General features: G+C 42.9%; 1 protein-coding gene and 1 long non-coding RNA gene across 6 annotated transcripts in view; one reads left to right on the top strand and one right to left on the bottom strand.

Annotated features, from left to right (window-relative positions):
* The window catches only part of LOC146490472 (uncharacterized), a 191,222-nt gene that overhangs the window by 81,790 nt on the left and 82,395 nt on the right, over window positions 1-27,037 (top strand). The window lies entirely within an intron of this gene.
* Window positions 377-20,801, bottom strand: LOC146490477 (protein NLRC3-like). Of its 5 annotated transcripts, none has more exons than XM_085153176.1 (12): window positions 20,528-20,801; window positions 18,655-18,784; window positions 17,247-17,348; window positions 16,171-16,249; window positions 15,805-16,009; window positions 13,879-15,676; window positions 12,511-12,684; window positions 12,124-12,297; window positions 11,781-11,954; window positions 8,447-8,620; window positions 1,142-1,188; window positions 377-993 (listed from the first exon to the last, which is right to left on the bottom strand). In XM_085153176.1, exons 2-12 carry the CDS (start codon window positions 18,771-18,773, stop codon window positions 452-454), a joined length of 3,588 nt encoding a protein of 1,195 aa, XP_085009302.1. In that variant the 5' UTR covers window positions 18,774-18,784; window positions 20,528-20,801; the 3' UTR covers window positions 377-451. The 5 variants fall into 5 exon arrangements, with proteins under 5 accessions (XP_085009302.1, XP_085009303.1, XP_085009304.1 ...); XM_085153177.1 differs by lacking the exon at window positions 20,528-20,801 and adding an exon at window positions 18,851-18,953; XM_085153178.1 differs by lacking the exon at window positions 17,247-17,348.

Raw genomic sequence — 27,037 nt, 5'->3', positions numbered from 1 at the left:
AGGATTTCCGAGACAGTTCACGTGCTAGAAGAGAAAAATCCTCGGCAGGATACAAGCAATCGTCTGAAGTCCAAGGGGAAAAAGTTCGGGCGCCAGTTGTAACGTGTGGTGGAGATGAAGCCAGCCGCGGAGGTGTGCAGGTGGATAGCGAATGAGCAACAGCTTCTGACTTTCCAAAAAAGTACTCATTTATTTACAATATCAAAAATAAAAGTGCTACCTCTACCACACATTATTAAAGAGCACACTAGTCCGCGTACACACGGGAGCATCCATTACAGGAGGAGTGCGAAGAAGAACAAAAAGGGGGTGACACACCAGTCATGAGACAGGAGGCGCCACCATGTGGTAAAACACTGCATTACAATAGCAACTGTTACAATGTACAGACTGAACTATCTGTTCAACAGTCAGAGTGTTTCTCTAACAGGAGACACTCTTTACACCCCACTCAGCACAGGGACACTGAGGAACCAGGATAGAACCAAAACCCAGGATAAAGAGTTTGAGTGAATGTGGTGTTGAAGGTGTGGAGGTGGATCAGAGTGTCAGAGGAGACTCTGTAGAAGGACAGAGTGCCAGCAGGACAGTCCACATACACTGCTGCTCTGTTAGAGACAGAGGAGGAGGAGGAGGAGGAGGAGGAGGAGATGGATGTTCGACTGTTATTGTGCCAGACAGACTGAGGAGCACCATTATAGCAGATCAGATTCCAGGACTGATCATTGTGTCCAAACGCACACAAATCACTGCCTCCTTTCCTTCTGATGCTTCTGTAACTCACTGATATATAAACGCCTCCTCTCCACTCGACCTCCCAGTAACAGCGACCAGTCAGACCATTTCTACACAGCAGCTGAGGACGAACATCAAATCTGTCTGGATGATCAGGATATGACTGAACCTCCTCCACACGTGTCACCTTCCTGTTGTTGTCAGACAGTTGGAGCTTTGTGTTCACTGTGTTTGTGTCGATTGTGAGTTGACAGGAATCTGATGGAGAGAACAAACACAATCCAGCTGCAGTTATTGATCCATCATCTGTTCATTGATTGACACTTTGATGATGACTCCTGACATGATGAAGATGGTTGAATGTGTGCTGCTTTGTTTTCATGAATCCCATTAAAAACACACTTACACTTCCTCAGACCTGGTCTCAACCATCGGACTCCAGCAGGCTCCACCCTGAAAGGAGGATGGGGGTCAGAGCAGCACACTCAGCATGCACACATGGACATTACATGGCTCTCATACACACACTGTTACACACTGAGCTCAAAGCTCGGCTCCACTGTTTTATTCAAAGAAATCTACATTTATTTATCAGCACATTTAAAAACAGGTTGAGCCAAAGTGCTGCACAGAGTAGAGATAAAATAGGAAACATACACAGTAATTACTATGAAGACTCATGACAATTGAAAGCTACAGAGTACAAATGTGTTTCCAACCGGGTTTTAAAAATGTCGAGTGTTGGTGACGACCTGATGTGAAGGGCGACTGTTCCAGAGTTTGGCTGCAGCGATCGATAAAGCTCACCTCTGTTTTTACGTCTAGTTCTGGTCAGAAGCTACTTATCTGCAGACCTGAGGGCTCGACTTGGATTATTTTGTTAAAGAGAGATAAGATGGAGCCAATCCATTCAGAGATTTAAAGACAAACAACAAGATCTGGAAGTGGATTCTACGACGTACTGGTAACCAGTGGAAAAAGCTGGTGATGGGTCGTCTAGCACAGACCCACCACTGGAACCAGACAATTCATGAGGGAGAGAACTGTGACAGCGCCGTTCCTTCACTTGACCTCAGTCGCTCTCGTCTGCTCCCTCGTAACACTGCTCTTTATTGAGGTTACATGAATATGCATAAGTTCATTAACATGTGACGTCTTACACAGGTATGAACAAAGAGTACCAGTCTGTGCATAGTGTAGGTATGTGTGTGTGTGTGTGTGTGTGTGTGTGTGTGTGCTCCAGATGTGACCCTGTGACCCCAAAGCTGGTGATAAGAGTCCAGTGGTCCCCCTAACAAAGGGCTCTTATACTTAACCAGACACAGAGTAGGTATCCTCCTACACCAGGGGTCTCAAACTCGCGGCCCGCAGGACGATAGTTTTTGGCCCCCACCTTCATATGAAAATTTTGTGTTAGTTTGATAATGTATAACACTTTAAAGTGTTGTGTGCAGAGTTGAAATTACCCACCAATCAGGGTGGGATATGGGTCTCAGGGGACACCAGCTGGGCTTGATGCAAGCAGGGAAACATTTCTCAATGAGTAAAAGTTACAGCAGCGTTGCCCTGGAGTGTTTCTTTCTTTTCTGTGCCTGGCTGGCTTCCTCCTTTCTATTGGGCAAACGTGGACATTCGCCCCAGCGCGCTGCGTTCACAACACTTCAAAAAAAGTTGTTTTTTTTAAGTTGCTGCCCAGCAGGACATTATACGTATATAGATTTATACACACGTCAGTGGGAGTTTTAGTTATTTTTTCACAGAGAGAGATCTCATATTAACTCTCAAAGTGATGCGTAGGCGGCGGGATAAAAGAAAAGTAATGAACTCAATGCAGCCCAATTTAGTCTGCAGTCACATGGCGACACCTGTTCATCGGCAATAACAGTCCCCGGTAACCCGGACTAATTATAGGGTCGCACCGTAATTTGTGGGTCGATGTTTTTTATTTGCATCACTCCGTTTGCATTGCAGCATACATGAACATTACATATATTTCAATATAATGTAAAAGCAGTCAAAACAACTAACATCAGAAACAGGTGATGTTATTTGTTATATGTCACGGTGTCATTTCCGCTTCTTTCTCCTGTAACAACAGCCCGGCGCCGTGAGCAGTCGCCTTTTTTGCGCTCGCTATCCCGGTACTTTGTACCATCTGCAAACGCCACGGTGTTCGTGTCATCATGAAAGACATGAACATCGAGCGTAAAGACAAAGGAGACTGCTACCGGCTTTTTATCTGCCGATCACCCTGCTACGGTTGCAAAAAAGAAGCAGAAATGACGTTCTCTACGCGTTGAGACGTTCCCCGTCCGTTGGCTAAACGCTTGATTGAAACTTCAAAGCGACAGTGACACCAAGTAGAATTATAAATGTTACATAGCCCCAAACATGTCTTTTTCAAAGGCTGCGGTGAAGAGAAAGGTTGGTGATGAGCACAGACAATTTCAGGAAAAGTGGGAAATGCAATGTTTCTTTGTTGAGCACAGGGGCACCCCAACCTGTCTTATTTGCACAGAGAAAGTTGCAGTGCACAAGGAATACAATTTGAAACGTCATTACACAACTAGACATGCTGAGGTGGATGCAAAATACCAGGGAGATGAGAGAGCGAACCAGCTTGCCAGTCTTAAAACAGATCTACTGAGGCAGCAAGATTTCTTCAAGAAAGCAACCAAAGAGAATAATGCAGCAGTCGAAGCCATTCACAGAAGGGGGATTTGTCTAAAAGTGCATATTGCAGGCTGCAAATATAGTCTGTCCGGGAAAGAAAGGTCAGTTTAGCAACATCAGCCTTTCTGCCAACACCGCCGCAGATCGCATTTCTGACCTGTCAAGTGACATTTATGACCAACTGTGTGAGAAAGCCAAATGTTTCAGTGTATACTCAGTCGCTCTTGATGAGACCACAGACATCACCGACACTGCCCAGCTCCCAATGTATGTCCGTGGTGTTGATGACAGTTTTGAAGTGATGGAGGAGCTGCTCACAGTAATTCCAATGCACGGCCAGACCACCGCTCAGCAGATATTTCACAAGCTGTGTGATGCCATTGAGAATGTTGGTTTGCCATGGAAGAGGTTTGTTGGAATAACAACAGATGGAGCGCCATCAATGACAGGGAGGAAAAATGGACTGGTGGCTAGGGATGGGTATCGAAAACCGGTTCTTGTTGAGAACCGGTTCCCACTGTTTCAATTCCTTGGAATCGTTTGCCATTTTTGCAAACGATTCCCTTATCGATTCCAGTCGCCCCGAATGACGTCACCACGTTGCGGAGCGTCATTTACCTGGCAGGAAACACGGCGCCTAAGCGGCTCAAACGCTCAAAAGTTTGGTTATACTTTACGAGAAAGGATGACAACAGGGCAACTTGCAATACTTGCAAAGTAGATATTTCATTTAAGGGAGGAAACACTACGAATATGCAAAAGCATTTGCTCACAAAACACGCGATGACCTTAAATGAATGTCGTGTTTTTAATTCCGCTCCGGACTCGTGAATCTCAACCCAGCAGCAGCGGTAACGTTTGCACGTCCTCTCCCGTTAATGCGGCAGGTAAATAATCAACTAACAGTGCATATTATGTTAGCGCGATCTGCCTTATTACAAAACCTGCCATTACTGTGCGCTGCATTTAGGTGACCATGATGAGAGAGACAGACAGAGTCTGGCTCAGATGCTGGCAGTTGTCGCTGCAGTCTACCGTTAGCGTCTCCTTTCAGGCCAGGATAGACGAATGTCACCGAGCAGTGACTAAGTTTGTGGTCAAACGTTTGCACCCATTTGCCACAGCAGATGCCCCGATTTTAGGTAAGTGAATGTGTTTAATTGTAGGCAGGAACATTACTGGATATTCTTGTTTTATTGCTACAGAAGAATATTTATTTTATTATTTTACATTTACAATTTTTTTCCTGGTGACCCTGTGACACCCCATTGAAAAGCCGTAGCCTGTGGATCTCTTAAGATCTCACTGTTGGGTTTGTAAGGCCATGTTACTCCTAAATTTCTATCTCATTCAAAGAGAAGATATAAAACAAAGTTCTAAGCTATTTGACCTTAGTGTTCTCCTTTTTTTTAAAAAGAATCAATAAGAGAATCGATAAAGAATCGAATCGTTAAACAGAATCGAAAATGGAATCGGAATCGTGAAAATCTTATCAATACCCATCCCTACTGGTGGCACTTCTTCAAACAAAACTGGAAGAGGAAGGCGTGGAGGAGGCCATTGCTCTGCACTGCATTATCCATCAGCAGGTCCTTTGCAGCAAATGCCTGAAGTTTGACAATGTGATGTCTATTGTTGTGAAATGCATCAACCAAATCAGATCCAGGGGCTTAAAGCACAGAAGGTTCTGTGCTTTTTTAGAGGAAATGGAGTCAGAATATGGGGATGTGCTCGACTTCACTGAGGTACGTTGGCTCAGCAGGGGAAATGTATTAAAGAGATTTTTTGAGTTGAGAACAGAAGTGAAGCCTTCATGGAGAAGGATGGAGTTAGTGTTCCTGTGCTAACTGATCCCAAATGACTCATGGACTTAGCTTTTCTTGTTGATATAACACATGAGCTTAATGTACTGAACAAGACGTTACAAGGCCAGGGGCAACTTGTCAGTGCTGCCTATGACAACGTGAGAGCATTCTCCACAAAACTTGTGCTCTGGAAAGCTCAGCTCTCTCAGACAAACCTTTGCCATTTCCCAGCATGCAAGGCACTCGTGGATGCAGGCACACCATTCAGTGCTGACAAGTTTGTTGATGTCATTTTGAGGCTACAGGAGGAATTTGATCACAGATTTGCTGACTTCAAGACACAGAGCCACCTTTCAAATTGCAAGATTCCCCTTCTGTGCTTCAAATGGAGCTCATTGAGCTGCAGTGCAACTCTGAACTCAAAGCAAAGTTCAGGGAGGTGAGTGGAAAAGCAGACAAGCTTGGACAATTTTTGAGAGAATTGAGCCCTAGTTTCCCTCGGCTTTCCCGAATGTTCAAGTGGACCATGTGCCTTTTTGGTAGCACATACTTGTGCGAAAAGCTCTTCTCCACTTTGAACTTCAATAAGTCCAAGTACAGGTCCTGACTTACGAATGATCATCTTCAAGACATACTGAGGGTCGCAACTGCTTCCTCCCTCAGGCCAAATCTGGCTCGGCTATGCGAGAGGAAACGCTGCCAGGTCTCTAGCAGCAAGGAGTAGGCAAGAGAAGCCATGTTCAGAAGAACAGTTCATTTTCTACAGTGTTCCATTCATGTTCAGAAGAAGGTTATAGAACTGTTAATACAGACATTTCAATCTAAATACAGCAGATATAGAAGACTGAAAAAAACACATAAGTTCACTGACTAAAAATATCTTATTATTATTTTATTTTTGTATTACAGATTGATTTATTTTCTTATTAATTCTTAATTTGTTTATTTATTTTTCATATTTTGTGTTAAAAAATAAAAATAAAGAGATTTGAGAAGATTGGAATTTTTTAACCATGCCTTTCTTGTGGAAAACCTAATGCGGGCCAGCCTCACCCAGACTCTGCCTGCAGCGGCCCCCAGCTAAATTGAGTTTGAGACCCCTGTTGTACACCATAAACCAGTAAGAGAGGGTACGACCTCTATCATGGCCCCAAGTGGTTTGTGCATGCCAGAGCACTCTGGAAGGCACACAAAGTCTTTACAGACTACTAAGGATAAAACCTCTATCATCATGCAATCGATTATACAACTCTAAGCATATATGAGTAAATATTTCTAAGCATAAATGACAATCAACAATATAAACCTAACAGAATTCATTTGTTTCTCAAATGAGAAAGAGCTATCGAGAAACACTCCTAAATCTTTAGTTCTTAACTTTTCCAATGGGCCAAGGTCAACATTATCTGCTAATGCTAAATAGGCTGCCATTATTAACTAATGCTAATTTGATGTTAATTAGCATTATGCACTAATGCTAACACTTACTTTTTAACAATGTGAGTAGCTAATGCTAACACTATTTCCCTTAACTTTATAACAATGTGAATGGCTAATGCTAACACTATTTTTCCTAGCATTACAACATCTGAGCTGCTAATGCTAAGTAGGCCGTAATTAGCACCTACGTCAAATTTAAGGCAAATACACATTAGAACCTAATGCTCATATCGTTTTCCTTTGCTTTATAACAATGTGAGCAGCTACTGCTAAATAACATTAGCTAATAACAGCAGTCTAATTTAATGCAACTTAGACTCATTTGCATTAAACAATGTGAGGCGTTAATGCTAAGTATGCTGCCATTAGCGGCTAATTCTAATTAGGGGTGAATAATTATTAGCAGCTAATGCTAATATCATTTTCTCTTCCCTTATAACAACTTGAGCAGCTAATGCTAATTTGATGTGAATTAGCATTATATTAGTGAGCAGTTAATGCTAAGTAGGCTGTCTTTATTAACTAATACTACGTTGACGTGAATTAACATTATGCGCTACTGCTAATACTGTTTTCCCTTACTTTTTAACAATGTGTGCGGCTAATTCTAAGTACGCTGTTGTAAAAAGCTAATGCTAATTTAATGTGAGTTAGCATTATCCAATAATGCTAACACTGTTTTCTCTTACTTATTAAAAATGATAGCAGCTAATACTAATACTCTTTTTTTGTTGGGTAACAACGAAGTGAGGAGTTAATGCTAAGTAGGCTGCTTTTAGTGGCTTATTCTAATTAGGGCTGAATAATTATTAGTAGCTTATGCTAATACTGTTTTCTCTTTCCTCATAACAATATGAGCAGCTAATGCTAATTTGATGTAAATTAGCATTATATTAGTGAGGAGTTAATGCTAAGTAGGCTGCCATTACCAGCTAAAGGTAATTTGAGGTGAATAAGGATTAGTAGCTAACGCTAATACCCTTTTCTCTTTTGTTATAATGATGTGAAACGTTAATATTGTTCTCAAACAACAGAATGAGAAGGAAATATTGATTCTAACAGGGCCCATAAACAGCATTAGCTTAGCAGCATTAGCTTATCAGAGTTTCCATCATGGTCACACAAATCCTTAACAGAGCAAAGTTGTCTACTTTGCAATAGCTGCTCAAGTTGTAGAAAGCAAAGGGAAAACAGTATTAGCTTTAGCTGCTCAATGTGCACTTGAGAACAAATCTATTGTGAATTCAGCCGTGAATGTAGAGTTTCCAGTATTTAAGCTTCCATTTCCAAATGTTAGCTGCTCCTGTCTGGCTCTTTGTCACACACACAGACTGAAATGATTCTCAGCCTTGTTTCATCCTTCTGTCAGTGTCACTGACTGTCACTGTGACTGTGGACATACAGCATGGGAAACATACACATGGCTGACACTTTATTAGGTACACAGTGCCTACTATCTCAGGTATAGTACACCTGTGACCTAATAAAGTGTATCTAAAGTTACAAAATGTTGTCTCTGTCCAAATATTTATGGACCTAACTGTAGGTCTACTTTTAATGAAACTCTCAACATGACTTATCAGTTATCATTAATGTTCCTGCAAACAGACTCCTTGGAGACCCCCTACATAAATATCCATGTACTATCCAGCTAGACTAGTGTGTCTGTCCCTGAAAATATTCCTGCATGTGTGATTGTTCATGTCTCATCTGCAGGAAACAAACAGGAAGTGAGTGAAGGACGCAGGAAATCTTTCCAGCTCTTCCTCCTCTATCAGACATTATCTCCATACCTGAGAGTGTCCAGTTTCCAGCCTGGATCCTTCAGTCCAGCCGACAGCAGCTTCATTCCTGAGTCACCTGGATGATTGTAGCTCAGGTCCAGCTCTCTCACATGGGAGGGGTTGGAGCTCAGAGCTGAGGCTAGAGAAGTACAGCTTTCCTCTGTGATCAGACAGCCTGACAGACTGCAGACACACAAAACAACAATCCATCTGTTATCCATCTCTATGGCAGCATAACTAAGGGATGGTTCAGGGTCACCTGATCCAGCTCGAACTATAAGCTTTTTCAAAAAGGAAAGGTTGAAGCTGATCATCAAAGTAGAGAGGGTGTCTGTCTCCTGAACTCAAACTTGGAGCTGCTTCCACACCCTGTCCAACATAGCCAGGTTTTCTTTGCTGCTTTGACAAAACCTCAAATCCCAGTCAGAGATGATGAGCATCATCACAGCCATGATCATTTCTCTGTTAACCCAGGCTTTCTGCTTCAGGATCTGTGCACGCTCACAGAACAAGGAGACCTTTAAACATCATTTCACTAAATGGATGGACTGAGCTCAGCCTACAGATGAACTGGATAAATAAAGATTTGACTTCAGTGTGCTCAGTGTTACTGTCTATTCCTAACATATTCCTAACATGACAGCTGGACTTTAGAGCTCTAAAACTGGAACTGACACATATTTAAACTCTACATGTTACTCAGTACATTCAGTTCTGACACTCGCCCACAGTCCAACAAAAGAAACATGGACATCACATCAGTTTGTCACCAAAGTCTAATTATTCCAGAGGGCAGTGTTGATACAGCTAAAGTTATTTTTAAACAAAGTTGAGTTTTTCATTGTCGGAGTAGTTCAATTGTGAAGTATCACTAAAATGCATTACACTCTGTTGATGGCAGCAAACAAACCACCCAAACAAACAGAGGTGGGAGGCTTGGGAAGACTATGTAGGATCAGCTTGTGGGAGGAGTCAAGATAAACCAAAGAAAGACAAGTTAACAAACGCCACAGTGAAGTGAGTAGCTACAAACTTCAGGCCGATTAGTGTTGTTTAAGAAGTCGGTCTGAGGAACGTTCTTAGGATCAATAAATGAGGGCATGTATGAGCCTCCCTCAAGACGCACCATCACAAGAAGAATACATGAGCTGTAGAAAAAGGAGAGACTACAAAAGCCACGGCGTTACAATGTGAACCAGCTGTTGGTCTCTCTGGGCGTGGCTGGGTAACCATGGTTACCTGGGAGTTACAGTACATGATATTAATGAAGAGTGGGAGCTGCGTTCTGTAGCAAACAATTTGTTATGAGGTAATCAGCTGATCTTACTTTAACCGGAAGCCCTTCACAATAATTGCAAAGTCTTTATTTTGTCCAACTACCATCAGTTCGTCTGTACTGATGGTAACTTACAGTCACACTAATGTCGTTTAGTTTCTATAGTGTAAGTAGTAGAAGTATACTACAGTACCCTGATCACTGATAGGATAGATTTATGTAGATATACACCTTTGTGTTTAACATTACTGCATTATAGTACTGTGATCTTTGACCTTATATATGGTTATGTTAGCTATATTGACATATGCATGTAACTGGATATGTATCTTATCTATTCATCTTATTTGTCATGTATTTGTATTCTTTACTTCCTTTTTGTAAGAAACCACACACGTGATCACAGTCACAAGAATCAATCAGTGAAAGAATAAAGTGCCTCAAACCGAACCTTAAGCTCCTTATTCCACATGCTGGGATCATTTGGCCTTCAGTGGTGTTCTGGCTGACACACCGGAGTGACCGGAGTGCTAAAGAGTGAATCGGACACACCAGTGTCATCCCTGATATCTCCACTACATTAATCGTGCTTCAGCTTGTGGCTGCCGTTAGCTGGACTGCTAGTTAGCTGATCTGCTAGTTAGCCGGTGTGCTAGTTAGCTGGTGTGCTAGTTAGCCAGTGTGCTAGTTAGCTGGTTCGCTAGTCAGCTGGTGTGCTGACCAGCGAACCAGTAGGTTACAAGATGAGCTTGTCTGTCTGATGAGCCAGCTCTCTCTGTCTTGGTCGTTTTGTCCTTGGGCAAGACACTTCACCTATCACTTACTGGTGATGACCAGAGGGGCCGATGGCACGATATGGCAGCCTCGCTTCTGTCAGTCTGTCCCAGGGCAGCTGTGGCTACAACTGTAGCTTGCCTCCACCAGTGTGTGAGAGTGAATGAATAGTGGAATTGTAAAGGGTCTTTGAGGGTCTTGAAAAGCGCTATATAAATGCAAGCCATTATTATTATTATTAAGAGCATCTTTAGGCTTGACTGTGCTCATTCTTCCTCCAACCTCTCCTTACCAAAGATAACAACTAGATCAGTATTAGCTCAATAACAATTTCTGCAATTCAATTGTGGAAATTCATTTTTAAAGCTTGTGTAAAACGATAAAACCTAAAAGTCTGAGTATTATTCTTTGTGCAAACAGCTCTTGCAGGTTACCCCGGACTTAATAATTAAATAATAATAATAATAAAAATAACCTTTCCTTTAAGCAGCTGTTCAGGCTACTAAACTCATCCCAGAAATAACAAGTGACACCATTAATAGTGGAGCTACCTGAAACTGATTTGCCCTATAAGGCTACTGCAGTTACTTCTTATCAGGGTTAGTAGGGAAGACATCTGGATGTGGTAGTTAGTAGTAGGTAGTTAGTACCGGGTGAATCCCCTCCCCCACATCGGCACCAGAAACCTGTATTATCTACAGGGTAAGACGGCCTGTTTTATCAAAGTATGGCCATTACTACTGTGATCACTTGCAGCCCAGTGTGCCGCTCTCTCTGCTGGGATGAACCACTGGAGCTCACCCAGTCATCCCTTTCTTTCTCTCAAGAAGAAGTGAAATAAATATATTTATTATGTTACGAGTCTAATATTCTTTAAATCAAACTATAATGAATAAATCAAGCAAGAAGATTTGGTGGCTCCAAGTGTTGTAGAAGAAAAGATAAACATCTCATTTTGAGAAATCAGCCTTTAAAATTAAGTAAGTACTGTGAATAAAAAACAAACAGCGTAACAATCAGTAGTCGCCAATATCCTCCTACTTTCCTTCACAAAGAAATCAAATATATATATTATGGGCCCAAAGGAGCCTAAATCTTCAAATTAGGCAGTACATGAAGTATTTTTTTAAATAAACAAATACATGACTATAACAACTTTTAGTAATTCAGAGTCCAATTATCCACTCAAATGTAAATAAAAGTTCACTTGACAGCTGTATAAAAGTTATCTGTTTATACAATAATATAAATCACATTTCAAATGATCATCTGTGGAAAAGTTTGAATCCGGACCTGAGAGTTTCCACTGCACACTGTGAACTCTTTAGTCCAGCAGACAGAAGCTTCACTCCTGAATCCTGCAGGTCAGAGTTACTCAGGTCCAGCTCTCTCAGACTGGAGGACTGGGAGCTGAAGACTGAGGACAGAGCTTCACAGCTTCTCTCTGAAAGGTTACAGCCACTCAGTCTGAAAAATAAAAGACAATCTATCAAACAAGTACTTATGCAGAGTTTGTTAATACATTTCACAACATTAAATCTTGACTTGCTATCTTTAAAAGGAAACATAAACATACTAAGATACAACATCATATGGATCAACTTAATTAATAATTCTAAAAACTAAATGTTTTGACCTCAGAGTATTCAGTTTACAGTTTAAACGTTGTAGTCCAGCAGACAGAAGCTTCACTCCTGAATTCTGCAGCTTTCTGATACTCAGGTCCAGCTCTGTCAGACTAGAGGACTGTGAGCTGAGAACTGAGGACAGAGCTTCACAGTTTTCCTCTGAGAGTTCACAGATGTTAAGTCTGAAGATAAAAACATGAATAAAGATTGTTGTTAAAGTGTAATCAGGGTGCAATAGCTTATTGTCTTGTGCTGAGCAGGTTAGTAAAACTTCACTTTAACTTGGAAATGAATAAAAATGTTATGAAACAAGGATAAGTGGATAAAGATATAAACAAAAACAAACATCAAACACATAAACAAACAGAACTAAACAGAATACAAATTGATCTGACCTCAGAACATTCAGTTTGGCGTGTGGACTCTCCACTGCAGCAGTCAGAAGCTTTACTGCTGAAGCTTTCAGGCTGTTTGTACTTAGGTCCAGTTCTCTCAGACTACAGGACTGGGAGCTGACGACTGACAACAAATTTTCAAAGCCCTGCTCTGAGACGTTACAGCTGCTAAGTCTGAGAGAGAAAGGGAAAAAAACAAAACAAAAAACCCAAACAATATATGTGATCAAATTAAATGTGTTTATATGTTGAACCTTTTTTTTTTATTTTGTTTTAAACCTATGAGACTATGAGTGCTACCAATCCAGTGCACATGATTGGTACCTTGATGGTACCTTGCTCAGGGGTACCACAGGGTAGCTATTCGCTGGATTCGACCCCTGACCTTACAATCATGGTGCGACCACTCTACCTACTGAGCTAATAATTATGTGTACACTATCATACAATATTAACTAAAACAATTATTTTAGAAAATTTTAGTAATTCAATAATCATTATGCTCATTACCTGTGTGTTGTGAGGAACACTGGATTTTAAACACTAGCTGTATAAAACTCTTCCTGTTAAATGTGCGTATAAACGACATGAGGTGAAATGCAGACTTCATGGAGAATGTTTGCTGTCAGGATATATCAAAGACAAAGCAGAGATCCATCCAGTCTCTTCCACTAAGACCACAGAGGGACAGACAACCACTCTCACTCACACCTGCATGAAGTTTAGATCACCAGGTAACCTAACTCCATGTCTGTGGACAGTGGGAGGAAACTGTAGAGGACCCAGAGTGAACACACTGTAATTCTGTGGTAACACTGGTTATGAAAGCCTTAAAGTTACATATGGTTACTGACAAGAAACACGACCTTAGAGGCTATTTCAGTAATGAAGACTGAAGTTCTCCCTTCATACGGGATGAAAACATGACAGCACAGCAGAGATTTATATTTAAAAAGGGAGAGTGTACACTGAAAGTGAGATAAAAACTTGAACTTAAATTACGAACATCAGAAAAAGATGTGGGTGAAGTCTGGCAGGTAAAGTTTGTGCTTTAGAATAAAACAAAAAAAATCCTGGAGTTGGAGACAAGTGAACAAGCTGAGGATAATAAACCTGTCAGAGGGGCTGAAGCATCAGAGCTCATGTTCTTATTGGCTGGGTCTGGATTGTCCTTTTATAAGAGTTACAGAACAAAGTGTGTTTTAGAAATGCTGGAGAGAAACATTAAAACTACCATATATTTACTGAGTGACTGATGATCATTTAATTCACTATTTTAAAAAAAATGTTAAAGTGTTCTTTGAACTCAGCATTTCTGATTTCTTCCCATGATTTTAACAATGAAGCAATGACAACATGTTTACTTACAGAGCTTTGTTGGAGGCTTTGACCACTGGCAGCATTCTCAGAAGAGCCTCCTCTGAAGTAGAGTATTTCTTGAAGTCAAACTCATCCATATCTTCTTCTGATGACAGTAAGATGAAGGTCAGAGCTGAGCACTGAGCAGGAGACAGTTTACCTGTGGAGAGACTTCCTGAAGTCCTGTGCTGTTGGATCTCCTCCAGAAGAGAACGATCATTCAGTTCATTCAGACAGTGGATCAGATTGATGCTTTTCTCTGCAGACAGATTCTCACTGAGCTTCTCCTTGATATACTGGACTGTTTCCTGATTGGTCTGTGAGCTACTTCCTGTCTGTGTCAGCAGACCTCGTAAGAGAGTCTGAGTGGTCTGCAGTGAAAGACCCAGGAGGAAGCGGAGGAAAAAGTCCAGGTGTCCATTTGGACTCTGTAAGGCCTTGTTCACAGCACTCTGGTAGAAGTGTTTCTCTGCAGATTCTCTTGTTTCAAACTTCTTGCACGTTGTTTGTTGTTCTTCCAGCAGATTGAGTCCAGAGTTGATGAAGGTCAGATGGACATGAAGAGCGGCCAGAAACTCCTGAACACTCAAATGGATGAAGCAGAACACCTTGTCCTGGTACAGTCCTCTCTCCTCTTTAAAGATCTGTGTGAACACTCCTGAGTACACTGAGGCTGCTCTGATATCGATGCCACACTCTGTCAGGTCTGATTCATAGAAGATCAGGTTTCCTTTCTGCAGCTGATCAAAAGCCAGTTTTCCCAGAGACTCAATCATCTTCCTGCTCTCTGGACTCCAGTGTGGATCTGTCTCAGCTCCTCCATCATACTTGACCTTCTTCACTTTGGCCTGAACCACCAGGAAGTGGATGTACATCTCAGTCAGGGTCTTGGGCAGCTGTCCTCCCTCTCTGGTTTCCAGCACATCCTCCAGAACTGTAGCAGTGATCCAGCAGAAGACTGGCATGTGGCACATGATGTGGAGGCTTCGTGATGTCTTGATGTGGGAGATGATCCTGCTGGCCTGCTCCTCATCTCTGAATCTCTTCCTGAAGTACTCCTCCTTCTGTGGGTCAGTGAACCCTCTGACCTCTGTCACCATGCCAACACAGACAGGAGGGATCTGATTGGCTGCTGCAGGTCGTGTGGTTATCCAGAGGCGAGCAGAGGGAAGCAGTTTCCCCCTGATGAGGTTTATCAGCAGCACATCCACTGAGGTGGACTTTCTAGGGTCAGTTAGGATTGTAGTTTTGTGGAAGTCCAGAGGAAGTCGACACTCATCCAGACCATCAAAGATGAACACAACCTGGAAGTCTTGAAGCCTGCAGATTCCTGCTTCTTTGGTTTCTGTAAAGAAGTGATGAACAAGTCCCACCAAGCTGAACTTTTCCTCTTTCAGCACATTCAGCTCTCTGAAAGTGAATGGAAATATGAACTGGATGTCCTGGTTTGCTTTGTCTTCAGCCCAGTCCAGGGTGTATTTCTGTGTTAAGACTGTTTTCCCAATGCCAGCCACTCCCTTTGTCAGCACTGTTCTGATTGGTTCATCTCTTTCAGGTGAGGCTTTAAAGATGTCTTCTTGTCTGATTGTTGTTTCTGGTCTGTCTGGTTTCCTGGATGCTGTTTCAATCTGTCTGACCTCATGTTCAACATTGACCTCTGCAGTCCCTCCCTCTGTGATGTAGAGCTCTGTGTAGATCTGATTCAGGAGGGTTGGGTTTCCTGCTTTAGCGATGCCCTCAAACACACACTCGAACTTCTTCTTCAGGGTGGATTTAAGGTTACGATGACAAACTGCAGCTTGAAGTTCTGAATGAGAAGAAAAATAAACACTCAATTCCAAAATGAACTAATCTTTAAAACATGTTACTCTATATTCCATCTCTGGAAAATGTTCATTTATCCAGCAGCTTAAATCTTTAGATAAATCCTCTTACGTCTCTGCAGATGGTCAGCAAGCTCCTCCTGCTTCATTCTCCTCAGGAAGTCCACTGTGATCTTCACAAATGCCTCTCTGCTGCTGCTCCTCTGCTCATCATCCTCCCTCTGACTCTCTAAGCATTCTGAGTAAACTGGACTCAGAACCTTCTGGATCTTCTTCAGCTCGTTCTTCACAAAAGTGATGATGTTGTCCTCCAGCAGCTGGAACAGAATATTTATGAATGAGCCAATCAGACTGAAATCATGGAGCCAAACATCAGATCCATGTTGGACACACTGACAATCCACTGGTCTACAAAGAGCAGCATGGAGATGACTGTGAACAGAACAGATGTAACAGTAGTTGTTGTACATGTACAGACCATAAATATGGAGTCCAGCTGTGTTTGATGCTGCTGGGCAGACTGACCACTGGGAACCTCTGAGCTCTGCTGGTCCACTCTGTGGAGGAACCATGAAGGATTAGATCAACACAGGATAAAGATCCAGGAGTTTCTGCCCAAATAACTTCATCTGAATCAAGTTTGTCAAGTTTTAAACTCTCAGATTGTGAAAATATGGGCCATTTTTAATAACTTTATGGACATCCTTTCAGTGGTGATGTCAGGGATTATTTTAAAGAAACTCATTAAACAGAACCATCAGCAGATCACTGCTACAAAACCAGAACATGATCCGAGGTCTCCCTCCACCACCAGAACACCAGCTTTACTAACGTGGTAGATCAGTGTAGTACAGATCAATAACTGATGAGTCATTTGATCAAAATCACTGAGTGCTTCACGTCTGACCCTCTGATGTTTCTGTAGACATTTTGCATATTTAATGAATGTCTGACAGTTTTACATTCATTCTATGAATACAGTGGAAATGTTGTGTTATAGTCTCCATGTTTTTTCCACCATCATAAATTCTTAAGTTCAGAAAATTTTATTCTTTTTTTACAGCTGAAAAACAACAACATTTATTCTCTATTGAAATCTGCATCGTCCACTCCAAAGGTCACAATCTGAAGGTAACATCTGGTTTTGTTCCCTGTGGTTAAATCTGAGCATCAGTATGGTGGGATTTATCCACTACATCCACACCACTGTGGTTCAGTGTTGTCCTGATGGAGTCTCATTAACAGCAGCCAGTATGATCCAGGCTTTAGCTGCTGGGTCTCTTTGTGACCTCTCAAACTGTTTAACAGATCAGACACAAAGAGAATCAGAGCAGCTCTGTTCTTTAAAGACAAACATGAACCCACTCAGGTCACACTTTCCCCACAGATATGAGCATCACTGTCCTCAAACAGCAAATGACCAAGTCTAACATTTGGATCTTTTCTCTTTCATTGTTTTCTTTTTAATGAATCTTTGTAACAATCTGAGGATGTTTCAGGTCATATTTATCCAGGAAACACAAACATGTAAAGGAGTCATCACAGCTCTCTGACCTCGTTGGTCCAGGTTCAGCACTGAAGTGTGGATTTAGACCTTTGGACCGGTCGCTCCTCACAGACGGACAGCTGGACCCTGCAGACTGTGACCTCTGACCTCTGCAGACACAAACGTGATTGAAGCAGCTGTGATGACTAGGGATGGGTACCGGTGTCCGGTGCCATGATGGCACCGGTTCTGACATAAACGGTAGTAACCAGACCGAAAAGCAGCGCACATTTCGGTGCTTTATTTCGGTGCTTTTTTTTCCTGAGATGTGATACACTTCGAATTGTAGCCAATCATTTTACGTTTCCGGGGATAGTAGGCGGGTCCAGGTACGTACGTTCTTTTAGAGCAGAGCTACAGATTAAAAATGTCCAAGACGAAGCGGTCAAAAGTCTGGCTGTACTTCACAGCAAAATATGCAAACTCAGCAGCCTGCAACAAGTGCTTTAAGCTGATACTGTGGAAAGGAGGTAACACCTGAAATCCGATGAAACACCTGGCGACGCATAGCGTCTTTTTTTAAAAGCCGAGAAATGCGCCGTATTTGATAGCTTGCTGCGAGACCTCACACCGAGCGCATCTACTGCAGGTGTGGTGCCTGTTATCGGACCCAGAGTTAGCAACATCCCCCAAAAAGCTGAAGAGTAGAGTCCTGGCCCCTAGCCCTGCCAGTGTAGCAGAAATGATGAGGATGATGATGGCAGCAGCAGCCGTTCTTCTCTGCGTGAGTAGCTTAATGTTGTTCGTGTTTAATTTACGTTGAGTAGGCTAACCACGTTATTACATTAATGCATGTAAGGTGAACTAGCAAACATCATCATAGCTACATGCGGCTGCCTTCTTGTTTGATGGCAGATACTCCCTTCACCCTGGCCAAAAAGGCTAAAATGACCAAAGAAAAAGTGGGAAACAGTTAAACATGAGAGGTTTTTGGACAAATTTGTGTTTTTTCCATTGTTTAAGCACTGCTTCCAGCCAAGAGTGATACCATATATGCCCTATAGCTGCAGAAAAGGCTAACATTGTTATCTTTTTACAAAAAAACAGCTGAACATGAGAGGTTTTTGGACAAAGCTTGTGTTCTCCATTCTTTAAGCACCGGTTCGAGCACCGTTTAAGCACCGGCACCGTTTCAAAAGTACCGGTTTGGCACCGGTATCAGATAAAACCTAAACGATACCCATCCCTAGTGATGACACAGACTGCAGATAATGCAGCTGTTTCCTGTCAGTAACAGTCCTCTTAGATTAGAGTTCAGCTTTTTACAGGAAAACTGGACAAAACTGATTTTTGTTACAAACTCATTTTCATTTCCTCTCAGCTCACAAACACAGTCAGACAATCAACCAGAATCAACACTGATTATAATGTCAGTGCAGAATTATTTCTGTAACTCAGTGAGTTCAGCTCTCTGACCTCGTTGGTCCAGGTTCACCACTGAAGTCTGGATTTTGACCTTTGGACCGGTCACTCCTCACAGACGGACAGCTGGACCCTGCAGACTCTGCTCTGTCCTCCTCTTCCTCCATCATCATCTTCAGTCAGTCTGAGAGGTAAACCACAAACACTCAGTGAGTTCACATTAACAGAAGTACAGTCGCTGACCTCTGACCTGTCATGTAACCTAGAAACCAGGTCAATATGTCTGTAGGTTCAGTCATCCAGGTCATGTGATCAAAGGAGCTTGGAGAGAAAAGAGACATCTTTAAGTTTCTTGAAGACGTTTCATCTGAGAGCCTTTCCACTAGGAGCACAAACATCTGGAGCACAAACATCTGGAGCACAGACAACTGGAGCACAAACACCTGGAGCACAGACACGTGGAGCACAGACACGTGGAGCACAGACACGTGGAGCACAGACATCTGGAGCACAAACATCTGGAGCACAAACATCTGGAGCACAAACATCTGGAGCAGCATGTCGATGCTGTTGGCTGAGATCCTGAAGACTGAAGTCCAGGCAGCTCCAGCAATGATCCACTGATGTGTTTTTATTCCATGTATGAATGTTTTTATTGACAGAGATGAAGTTTGTGTGTCAGTGATGCAGTGACTGTTGTTTTTAACTGTACAGGCTGGTTAGACTCTATGAAACAGATCATACAGATCTCTGCATGTTAGAAGAGACTATTAAAGGTCATGAATGAGACAAAGGCAGGGAGGCGTCCTTTACAGCTAAACAGCAGAGTGAGAGAACAGCCAGCACCTCTACATTTATCACATTATACAGCACATGTATGATACTGACAGGGATGATAAGAATTTAGTGATTCCGATTCCATCATTGATATTACTTATTGATTCTCAGTAGCTCTGCTTTGACAGTCACCACCATCACTGAGCAGCATATCAAAGACATTTGTGCACATTAACTGCATGTTGTGGGTCAAATGTTTGTGCATGTTGGAGGCATTTCCTCTTTGTTGTGATCAGTGTTGGTCATTACTCAAAAAACTCATTATTACACATATTACACAAAACACTTTAATTAAAAGTAATGGAGTACATTACTTCATTACTCCTCATAACAGTACTTTCATGTTACTTTTTCATGTAATGAACAAATGAGCATGTAACCACATAAAGCTGAGATACAGCCCCACACACCAACACAGATCCTGATGTTTCTCTGAGTGTTTATAAATCAAAGATGAAACAGCACAAAGACACTTCAAAGTGATTCTACTGTAGAAACATGAACAGGTAGAAACCTGCAGCCTGACTGCTCATCACTTTGTTACCTGTTCAGGTTCAGCAGCAGCAGCTCACTTTATCACGGTGCTGGTCTGGGGTCAGTGTTTACTCAGCTTTAACGTCACTCTGGGTTCTTCGCTAGCTTAGCGTTAGCTTAGTGTTAGCATGCTGTGTGGCTAGCTTAGCGTCAGAGCTCCGCAGGTGTCTCGTGTGTAAATATTAATCACAGTGACAGTACAGGAGGTAAAGGGCTGTGACGTCATCACGTACGCTGCGTCCTCTGTGGGCTCTGAGTGAACTCAAAGTACAAACTACAAGTACACAAACATGAACGTAGCTCAGAGTGGCGGACACACTCGGCCTCGTTGGTCCAGCTGTGAGTCCGTTACCGTGAACTATGGAGCGGCAGATTTGTGCTGAACTAAGCTGCACACAGCTGATGTTAGCCAGGAAAACATTACACACTGACTTTAATGGAGAGACCGGAAATACAAACACACACAGTTTGTTGTGTGAAGAAATCAAACATGAGCTGAACAAACAGTAAAGTTCCTAAAGACAAACTGTTAAAGGAGGAAACAAAGCAAACTTACAGTTTCTTCACACACCAACAACAAGCTCCACTCCACACCTGGACACTAAACACGGACACACAGGTGAGCTGCTTCCTGGAAGGAGGCGGGGCTCCACCTGAAACTCAGCACAGGTGGGAGGGGCTCAGCTCTGTGTGTGCTGATGTGTTAACTTTAAAAATATGCCGTCTGACTGCTCAGACTGAGTCAGAGTAAAGTTCACATGCTGACGTGTGGAGACATGAAACCTTGTTGTAGCTGCAGGTGTGAACACACTGATCCAAGATCAGCTCTGCTGTATTTGTAACATGAACATTTCTGCTGCAAAGCTTCAAATGTTCAGCATGTTTCTCTGTTTCCAGTCTATAGATCCAGTCACACTTTCTACTAGTGATGTGACGTTCTGTATCGAAGCTTCGAAGCTTGTGTCGAGTAATTGAGGGGACGTTTCCACGAAGCGCGTATCGAGGCTTGCTTCATTTATGGGAGGAGCTGAAAATGATGACGTCCGAAGCCTCGCTGCCCGGCTGTACCACGTGACTGGTTCATGAAGCGGTTCGAACTTTGCCGCGAGCTATGACAGCAATATAAACCCCTCAGACTTCATTCAAGATGTGGGTGTTTGATGGAGAGTTGCGGTTAGTGAGAGTTTGGAGACAGTTTGGAGGTTTATGAGAGTGAGGAGAGAAAGTCAGGAGAGAATGGAGCCAGCTAAGAAGAGGAGGATGTCCTCCCCTGTTTGGGAACATTTTGATTTTATTCCTCCCAACAAGGTATGTAAATTTCTACAGAAGATGTATTTTCATAATACTGATGGTGCAATACAATTTATGTTAAGCTGTCTGTACTTTTGTACAAGGTGAAGTGTTTGCTATGTGCTAGGGAGCTGGGATATAACAACAACACCTCATCCATGCTTAGGCACTACAGAGCTTTGCATGAGAATAGGGGGAACACCGATTTTGAAGCAAGACCAGGTGAACCATCAAATGCCATGATAATATAGCATGCTGTAATGTTACTAAATGATATAACAATATTATACGATGCAATAAGTGACGTGTGTGATATTTATTTTTGTGCTTTGTTTTTGTTGTCTTTCCTCAGGAGAACAATCTCAAATAGATGAAGACCTGGTTAGCATGGTGATTGAGGACTCCCAGCCATTTAGCATTGTGGAGGACAAAGGATTTAAAAGATTTGTTAAATTATTAAATCCTAGCTATGTTCTCTCCACTCCCCAGAGGTCATAAAAGCAGTGAAAATGTAGTTTTTACAGAATAAAATGTGGGCAAGACTGAGGCTCAAAGCCTCAGTGTGTAGCTGTCCATACCTCAACGTTACAAAAGCACAACCACTGTCCACACCCCAACCACACCTCACCTCACAGTAAATGATCATTTCCATTTTAAGCATTTCCAAATGATCATTTTCCATACTGCCAGTATAAATATACACAGTATACTGCCATCACTACAATATACATGTTTTACACACTCCTTTTGTTGTTGACATTTACAGGCTGTGTGCAAAAGGCCACACTCTTCAAATTCATGCCAACTAATATTTTTACGTCCAGTAGGTGTCCTACTAGAGCAAATGAAGCTTCAAGAAGCTTTGCACTGGGGTGAACCAATTGGATGAAAAGCTTCAGTGCTTCATGAAGCTTCATCTGCCCATCACTACTTTCTACCTTCACCTGTGCAGTAAAGACTGAGAGCAGAGCTGAAACCAACCGTCCAATCAGTGAGCAGCATCAACACCTGAGCTTCATTCAGACTCTGTTATTGAAGATGTTGTTGGTACAAAGTTCATCTCATGCTCACATGAATCCATGAAAGATTTATTTCACTGAATGTTTGTTCAAAGCTCATTTCAACCTGTTGAAGTCATGAATGAAAGTGCAGACTGAGAGTGGATCACATGATGTTTAACGTGTCTCATGTGACATGTACAGTATTGTCACACATGTCTAGATTGTCCCTGATATCATAACTGCTCAAACACTGATGATTATATTTGAAGAATTATTCCTGATGGCAGCAAAGTTTGAATGGAGCTCTCTGTCTGTGCTGATTTGTCGCCCTCTGGAGGTCAAAGCACAAACTGCATGATGTCACTGTAACCACCACAGTGACAGGAAGTGTTTTTATGACTGAAGCACTGAAATGATGCTAATGGCAGTCGTTAGGCTCACTGACAGCAGTGCTGATGTGTTCATGTCAAACACTGGCTCAGGTCAGACTCCTTCATCCTTCTCCAACGTGAGGCTGCGACCCACAGGAGCTCTGACCTTTGACCTCCTGACCCTAACCGTTTTAGTCTTGTTGCATCTTTAAATGCAAATCCATCCAAACTGTAGCCGAGCAAAAGAAGCTGGAAGTTGTTCAATGAATAATGTTGTCGAAGGAGCTTGGAAAGAAAAGCGTCTGGACTTCTTTAAGTTGCTTGAAGAGGGACTTGGACGTCTTAAAGCCCACTCACATCCTTGGCCATTTGATCACAGGAAATCACATGATAGCGTGGGGCTAGATCTCACAATGGGTTCACCCAAAACCTTGGCTGATTGCGACCCACACCCGTTTTCAAACCGTGGCTCGTTTGATTAGGTAGAGGATCAACAGGGGCTCCATGTCCCTGAATTTAAACTGGATTTAAACACACCGTGCACAAAGCCAAGTTAGATAAGGGTTAAAAGAACAAGATAGGAATAAATAAAAAGAATAATAACTGCAAATAAATACAAATAAGTAACTGAAGACACGTGTGGTCTGCAGATGTCGATGTACATGGATGTACAAAGGAGTTTAATGTGCAAAATGAACTTAGTGTGCAAAGTGAACTGATGTGCAAACTGCAGTTTGAGGTCGGTCAGCTGTTCAGGAGTCTGATAGCAGTGGGGAAGATGGAGTTGTTGAGTCTGGATGTTCTAGATTTCACACTTCTGAACCTTCGTCTCGAGGGCAGAGGTGTGTCTCTCCTCTGGACTCTGTGATGGTAGCTGCTCTGCAGAGAGGGCAGCGGGGTCCTGATGATCTTCTCCACAGTTGTTATCACTCTCTGCAGGCGTTTGCGGTTTGCAGTAGTGCTGCCGTACCATGCAGTGATGCAGCTGGTCAGGCTGCTCTCCACAGTGCAGCTGTAGAACCTGCTGAGGATCTTGGCCAACATAACAAATTTCCTCAGCCTCCTCAGGAAATACAGCAGCTGCTGAGCCTTCTTGACCAGCTGTGTGGTGTTCAGTGTCCAGGTGAGGTCCTCACTGATGTGGACGCCCAGGTACTGCTGCTCACCCTCTCCACTTCACGCTCGCGGGTAAACAGCGGCTGGTGAGGCCTCTTCTTCTTCCTCGTGTCCACTATCATCTCCTTTGTCTTATCAATGTTGAGGGTGAGGTTGTTGTCCTCACACCATGACACCTGACCAGCCTCCTCTCTCCTATAAGCCACGTCGTCCTCCCCAGTGATGCGACCGATCACTGCAGTGTCATCCGTGAACTTCAAAATTATGTTGTCTTTGTTGGAGGTGACACAGTCATGGGTGACCAGGGTGTAGAGGGTGGGACTGAGGACGCAACCCTGTGGGACGCCAGTGTTTGTCTGCCAGTCAAAAAGTCCTGTAGCCAGTCACAGAGGGTGGAGAGTGTAGGCCGAGTGTAGCCAGTCACAGAGGGTGGAGGGTGCAGGCCGAGTGTAGCCAGTCACAGAGGGTGGAGGGTGCAGGCCGAGTGTAGCCAGTCACAGAGGGTGAAGGGTGCAGGCCGAGTGTAGCCAGTCACAGAGGGTGGAGGGTGAAAGGCCGAGTGTAGCCAGTCACAGAGGGTGGAGGGTGCAGGCCGAGTGTAGCCAGTCACAGAGGGTGGAGGGCGCAGGCCGAGTGTAGCCAGTCACAGAGGGTGGAGGGCGCAGGCCGAGTGTAGCCAGTCACAGAGGGTGGAGGGCGCAGGCCGAGTGTAGCCAGTCACAGAGGGTGGAGGGTGCAGGCCGAGTGTAGCCAGTCACAGAGGGTGGAGGGTGCAGGTCGAGTGTTGTCAGCTTGTGAGTGAGTTTGTGTGGGATCACAGGATTGAAAGCCGAGCTGTAATCAACCAAAAGTACCCTGATGTATGAGTGTTTGTTTTCCAGGTGGGAGAGGTAGTAGTGAAGGGCAGTTTTCCCACAAAACAGCACAACCAAGGACTCAGAAGCACAACATAAAATACAACAAGTTAAAATGCTGGGTCACAAAGACCCGTGACAGACTCACCTTTAACTGCCCAAGACTGCGTCTGAATCTTTGGACCAACTTCAGGGATTAACTCAGTGATGTCAGTAAGACAGAAAAGGTTTTTAAATCAAGCTCACTGGGTGTGTTGCAGAGTATATAGTTAGTGTAGTTGTTGTTTTGTGTGTCAGTTCTACTGCTAAGTGTCACAGTTGCTACAAAAAAGCCACCAAGTAATAATAATTTACCTTCAAATCGTTCCTCCAACTCATTTAGTCGCCATTCAAGCAGTTTGTTTCTTACAAAATCATCCAAGAAATGAACCTGAAAGATAAACTGTAATATTTAACCAGACTAGATCTTTGTAATACATTTCTGTGTCATGTTCCTGTTCCACACAGGTGCATACTGTGGAAATCTCTGTGGCCATGTAGTGGTGAGGTTGCTACCCAGTGTGGTTATGGGGTTTAAATAGAGCGGCTATTGGACGAATGTCACCAGTGTCACCAATTTTCTAAAGAAATATATTTCAGAAGGTGCTGTTGACATGAAAATCTCACCAGATGTGGCAACAACCCATCAAATCCACACATGCAAAGTAATCAAACCACACGTTTCCATAGATTATGTGTAATAAAGAGAAATAAGACAGGGAAAAAGTCTTGAACACACTTGCTGCAGTTTGTTTAATACTTTGTACAAAAGCCTTTGTGTATGATGACAGCATCAAGATGCCTCCTGTGTGGACAAATGAGTCGTACGCATGTATTCTGTGTGCTGTGGGCGTGGCTCTACACAAAGTGACAGATAGTCTCCGAGGTAACCACCATGAGATGCTCAAATGCTCTTAAGTTGCACATCACATGTGCTCAGATGTTTCTCCACATCAACAGGGCCCCTTCTATAAACTGTGAGGATTCAGGTCAATGGAAGAAGAAATGACATCAAAGTTTATATTAAATAAACTGAAAATAACAAACCCAAAGCAACAAATGAGTTTTGCATCAATCATTGGTTTTTAATTTGAGATCTACGTAAGAATGCTAATCACAAACTGCTAATGAACTTCTACCATGGAGATCCTTCTGCTGCACACTGTGGTTCAGCTGCTGTGGAGGACAAGAGGAAACTGCAGCGGGTGGTGAGGGCAGCAGAGCGGCCCTGGGTCCGACACTAACCTCCCTCAGAGACATTTATATACTGGCAATGTCGTCCTCAAGGACCCCCTGGACACTCACTCCACCCCCCACCCCTTCCCTCTGGTAGGTGCTACAGGTCGATCAGGTCAATAACAAACAGACTCAATAAAAGGTTTCACACACATGAACTTACAATGGCCCACTGTGTGTGTGTAGAACAAAGATGTGAAGCAGCATAAGACTCACATGTGATGCTGTCCTACATGCATAGAACTAAGTGACAAAGTGATCATGAAATAAAGAAATGTCCCATCACAGATGTTTTGCCTGACAGCTGTGTTCAGCTCACAGAATAAAGAGTTTGAGTCCCTCACTGACTCAAACTCCTTCAGTGACACTTCCAGCCTTGCAGATTAGTTTGCTGATCCTGATGCATCTTTGGAGCTGATGCTGTCCCCCAGCAGACAACAACAACATAGATGCACTCACTAGTCCACTTTACCCTCTAATCACATCTCTGACATCTGCAGGTTGCTCCAGTAGAGACTCTTGTGTAATGCCAGGTGTTTGTGTTTGTATTTGTCTGTAGGTACACATTAGATATGACCATAGACGCACACACACAAGTGAACACAGGAGCACAGATGGTTTCCATCTCCACCTGCTTCCCTCTTTCTTCACACAACTGTGAGGATGATGAAGAGGTTTCAGGACGAGGTGGTCAGCAAGCACAGGATAAAGCAGGGCCATGAAACTCTCTCGTGCAGCAGATGTTTAATAAGACTCAGCTTTAGGGTTCTTTTTTCACCTGGCAGCAAAGTAACAGCTTCACTAATGTGAACAGTCACAATGTTAAACGTTTCTATATTTTCATATATTTTTATACATCATCTGTTGATGCTGCAGAATAAAGTCTGTTAACAGAGTCCAGGATGTGTAGAGCAGGTCCAGCTCTCCCTTTACTGTGTCCACTTTCATCAGCCCCTGTGAAGTGACACAGAGTGCATGTGTGTCTGTCAGCTGTTGTTTATTGTGAAGAAGACAGATGGAACAAATGAACACACACTTTTAGAGAAATCTGAAAAAGAAACACGTGCTTGGGCTCCTTCTGTGCTCGTCTTTATTAATGCTGATCTTTCTTTCCTGTTTGTTCTTTGGCACAAGCTTCAGTCTTTTCTCCCAGGGCTCC

Source organism: Neolamprologus multifasciatus, unplaced genomic scaffold (genome assembly GCF_963576455.1).
Source record: "Neolamprologus multifasciatus unplaced genomic scaffold, fNeoMul1.2 chr03_unloc_2, whole genome shotgun sequence".
NCBI lineage: Eukaryota > Metazoa > Chordata > Actinopteri > Cichliformes > Cichlidae > Neolamprologus > Neolamprologus multifasciatus.
This window is presented reverse-complemented; position numbering and strand designations above follow the sequence as displayed.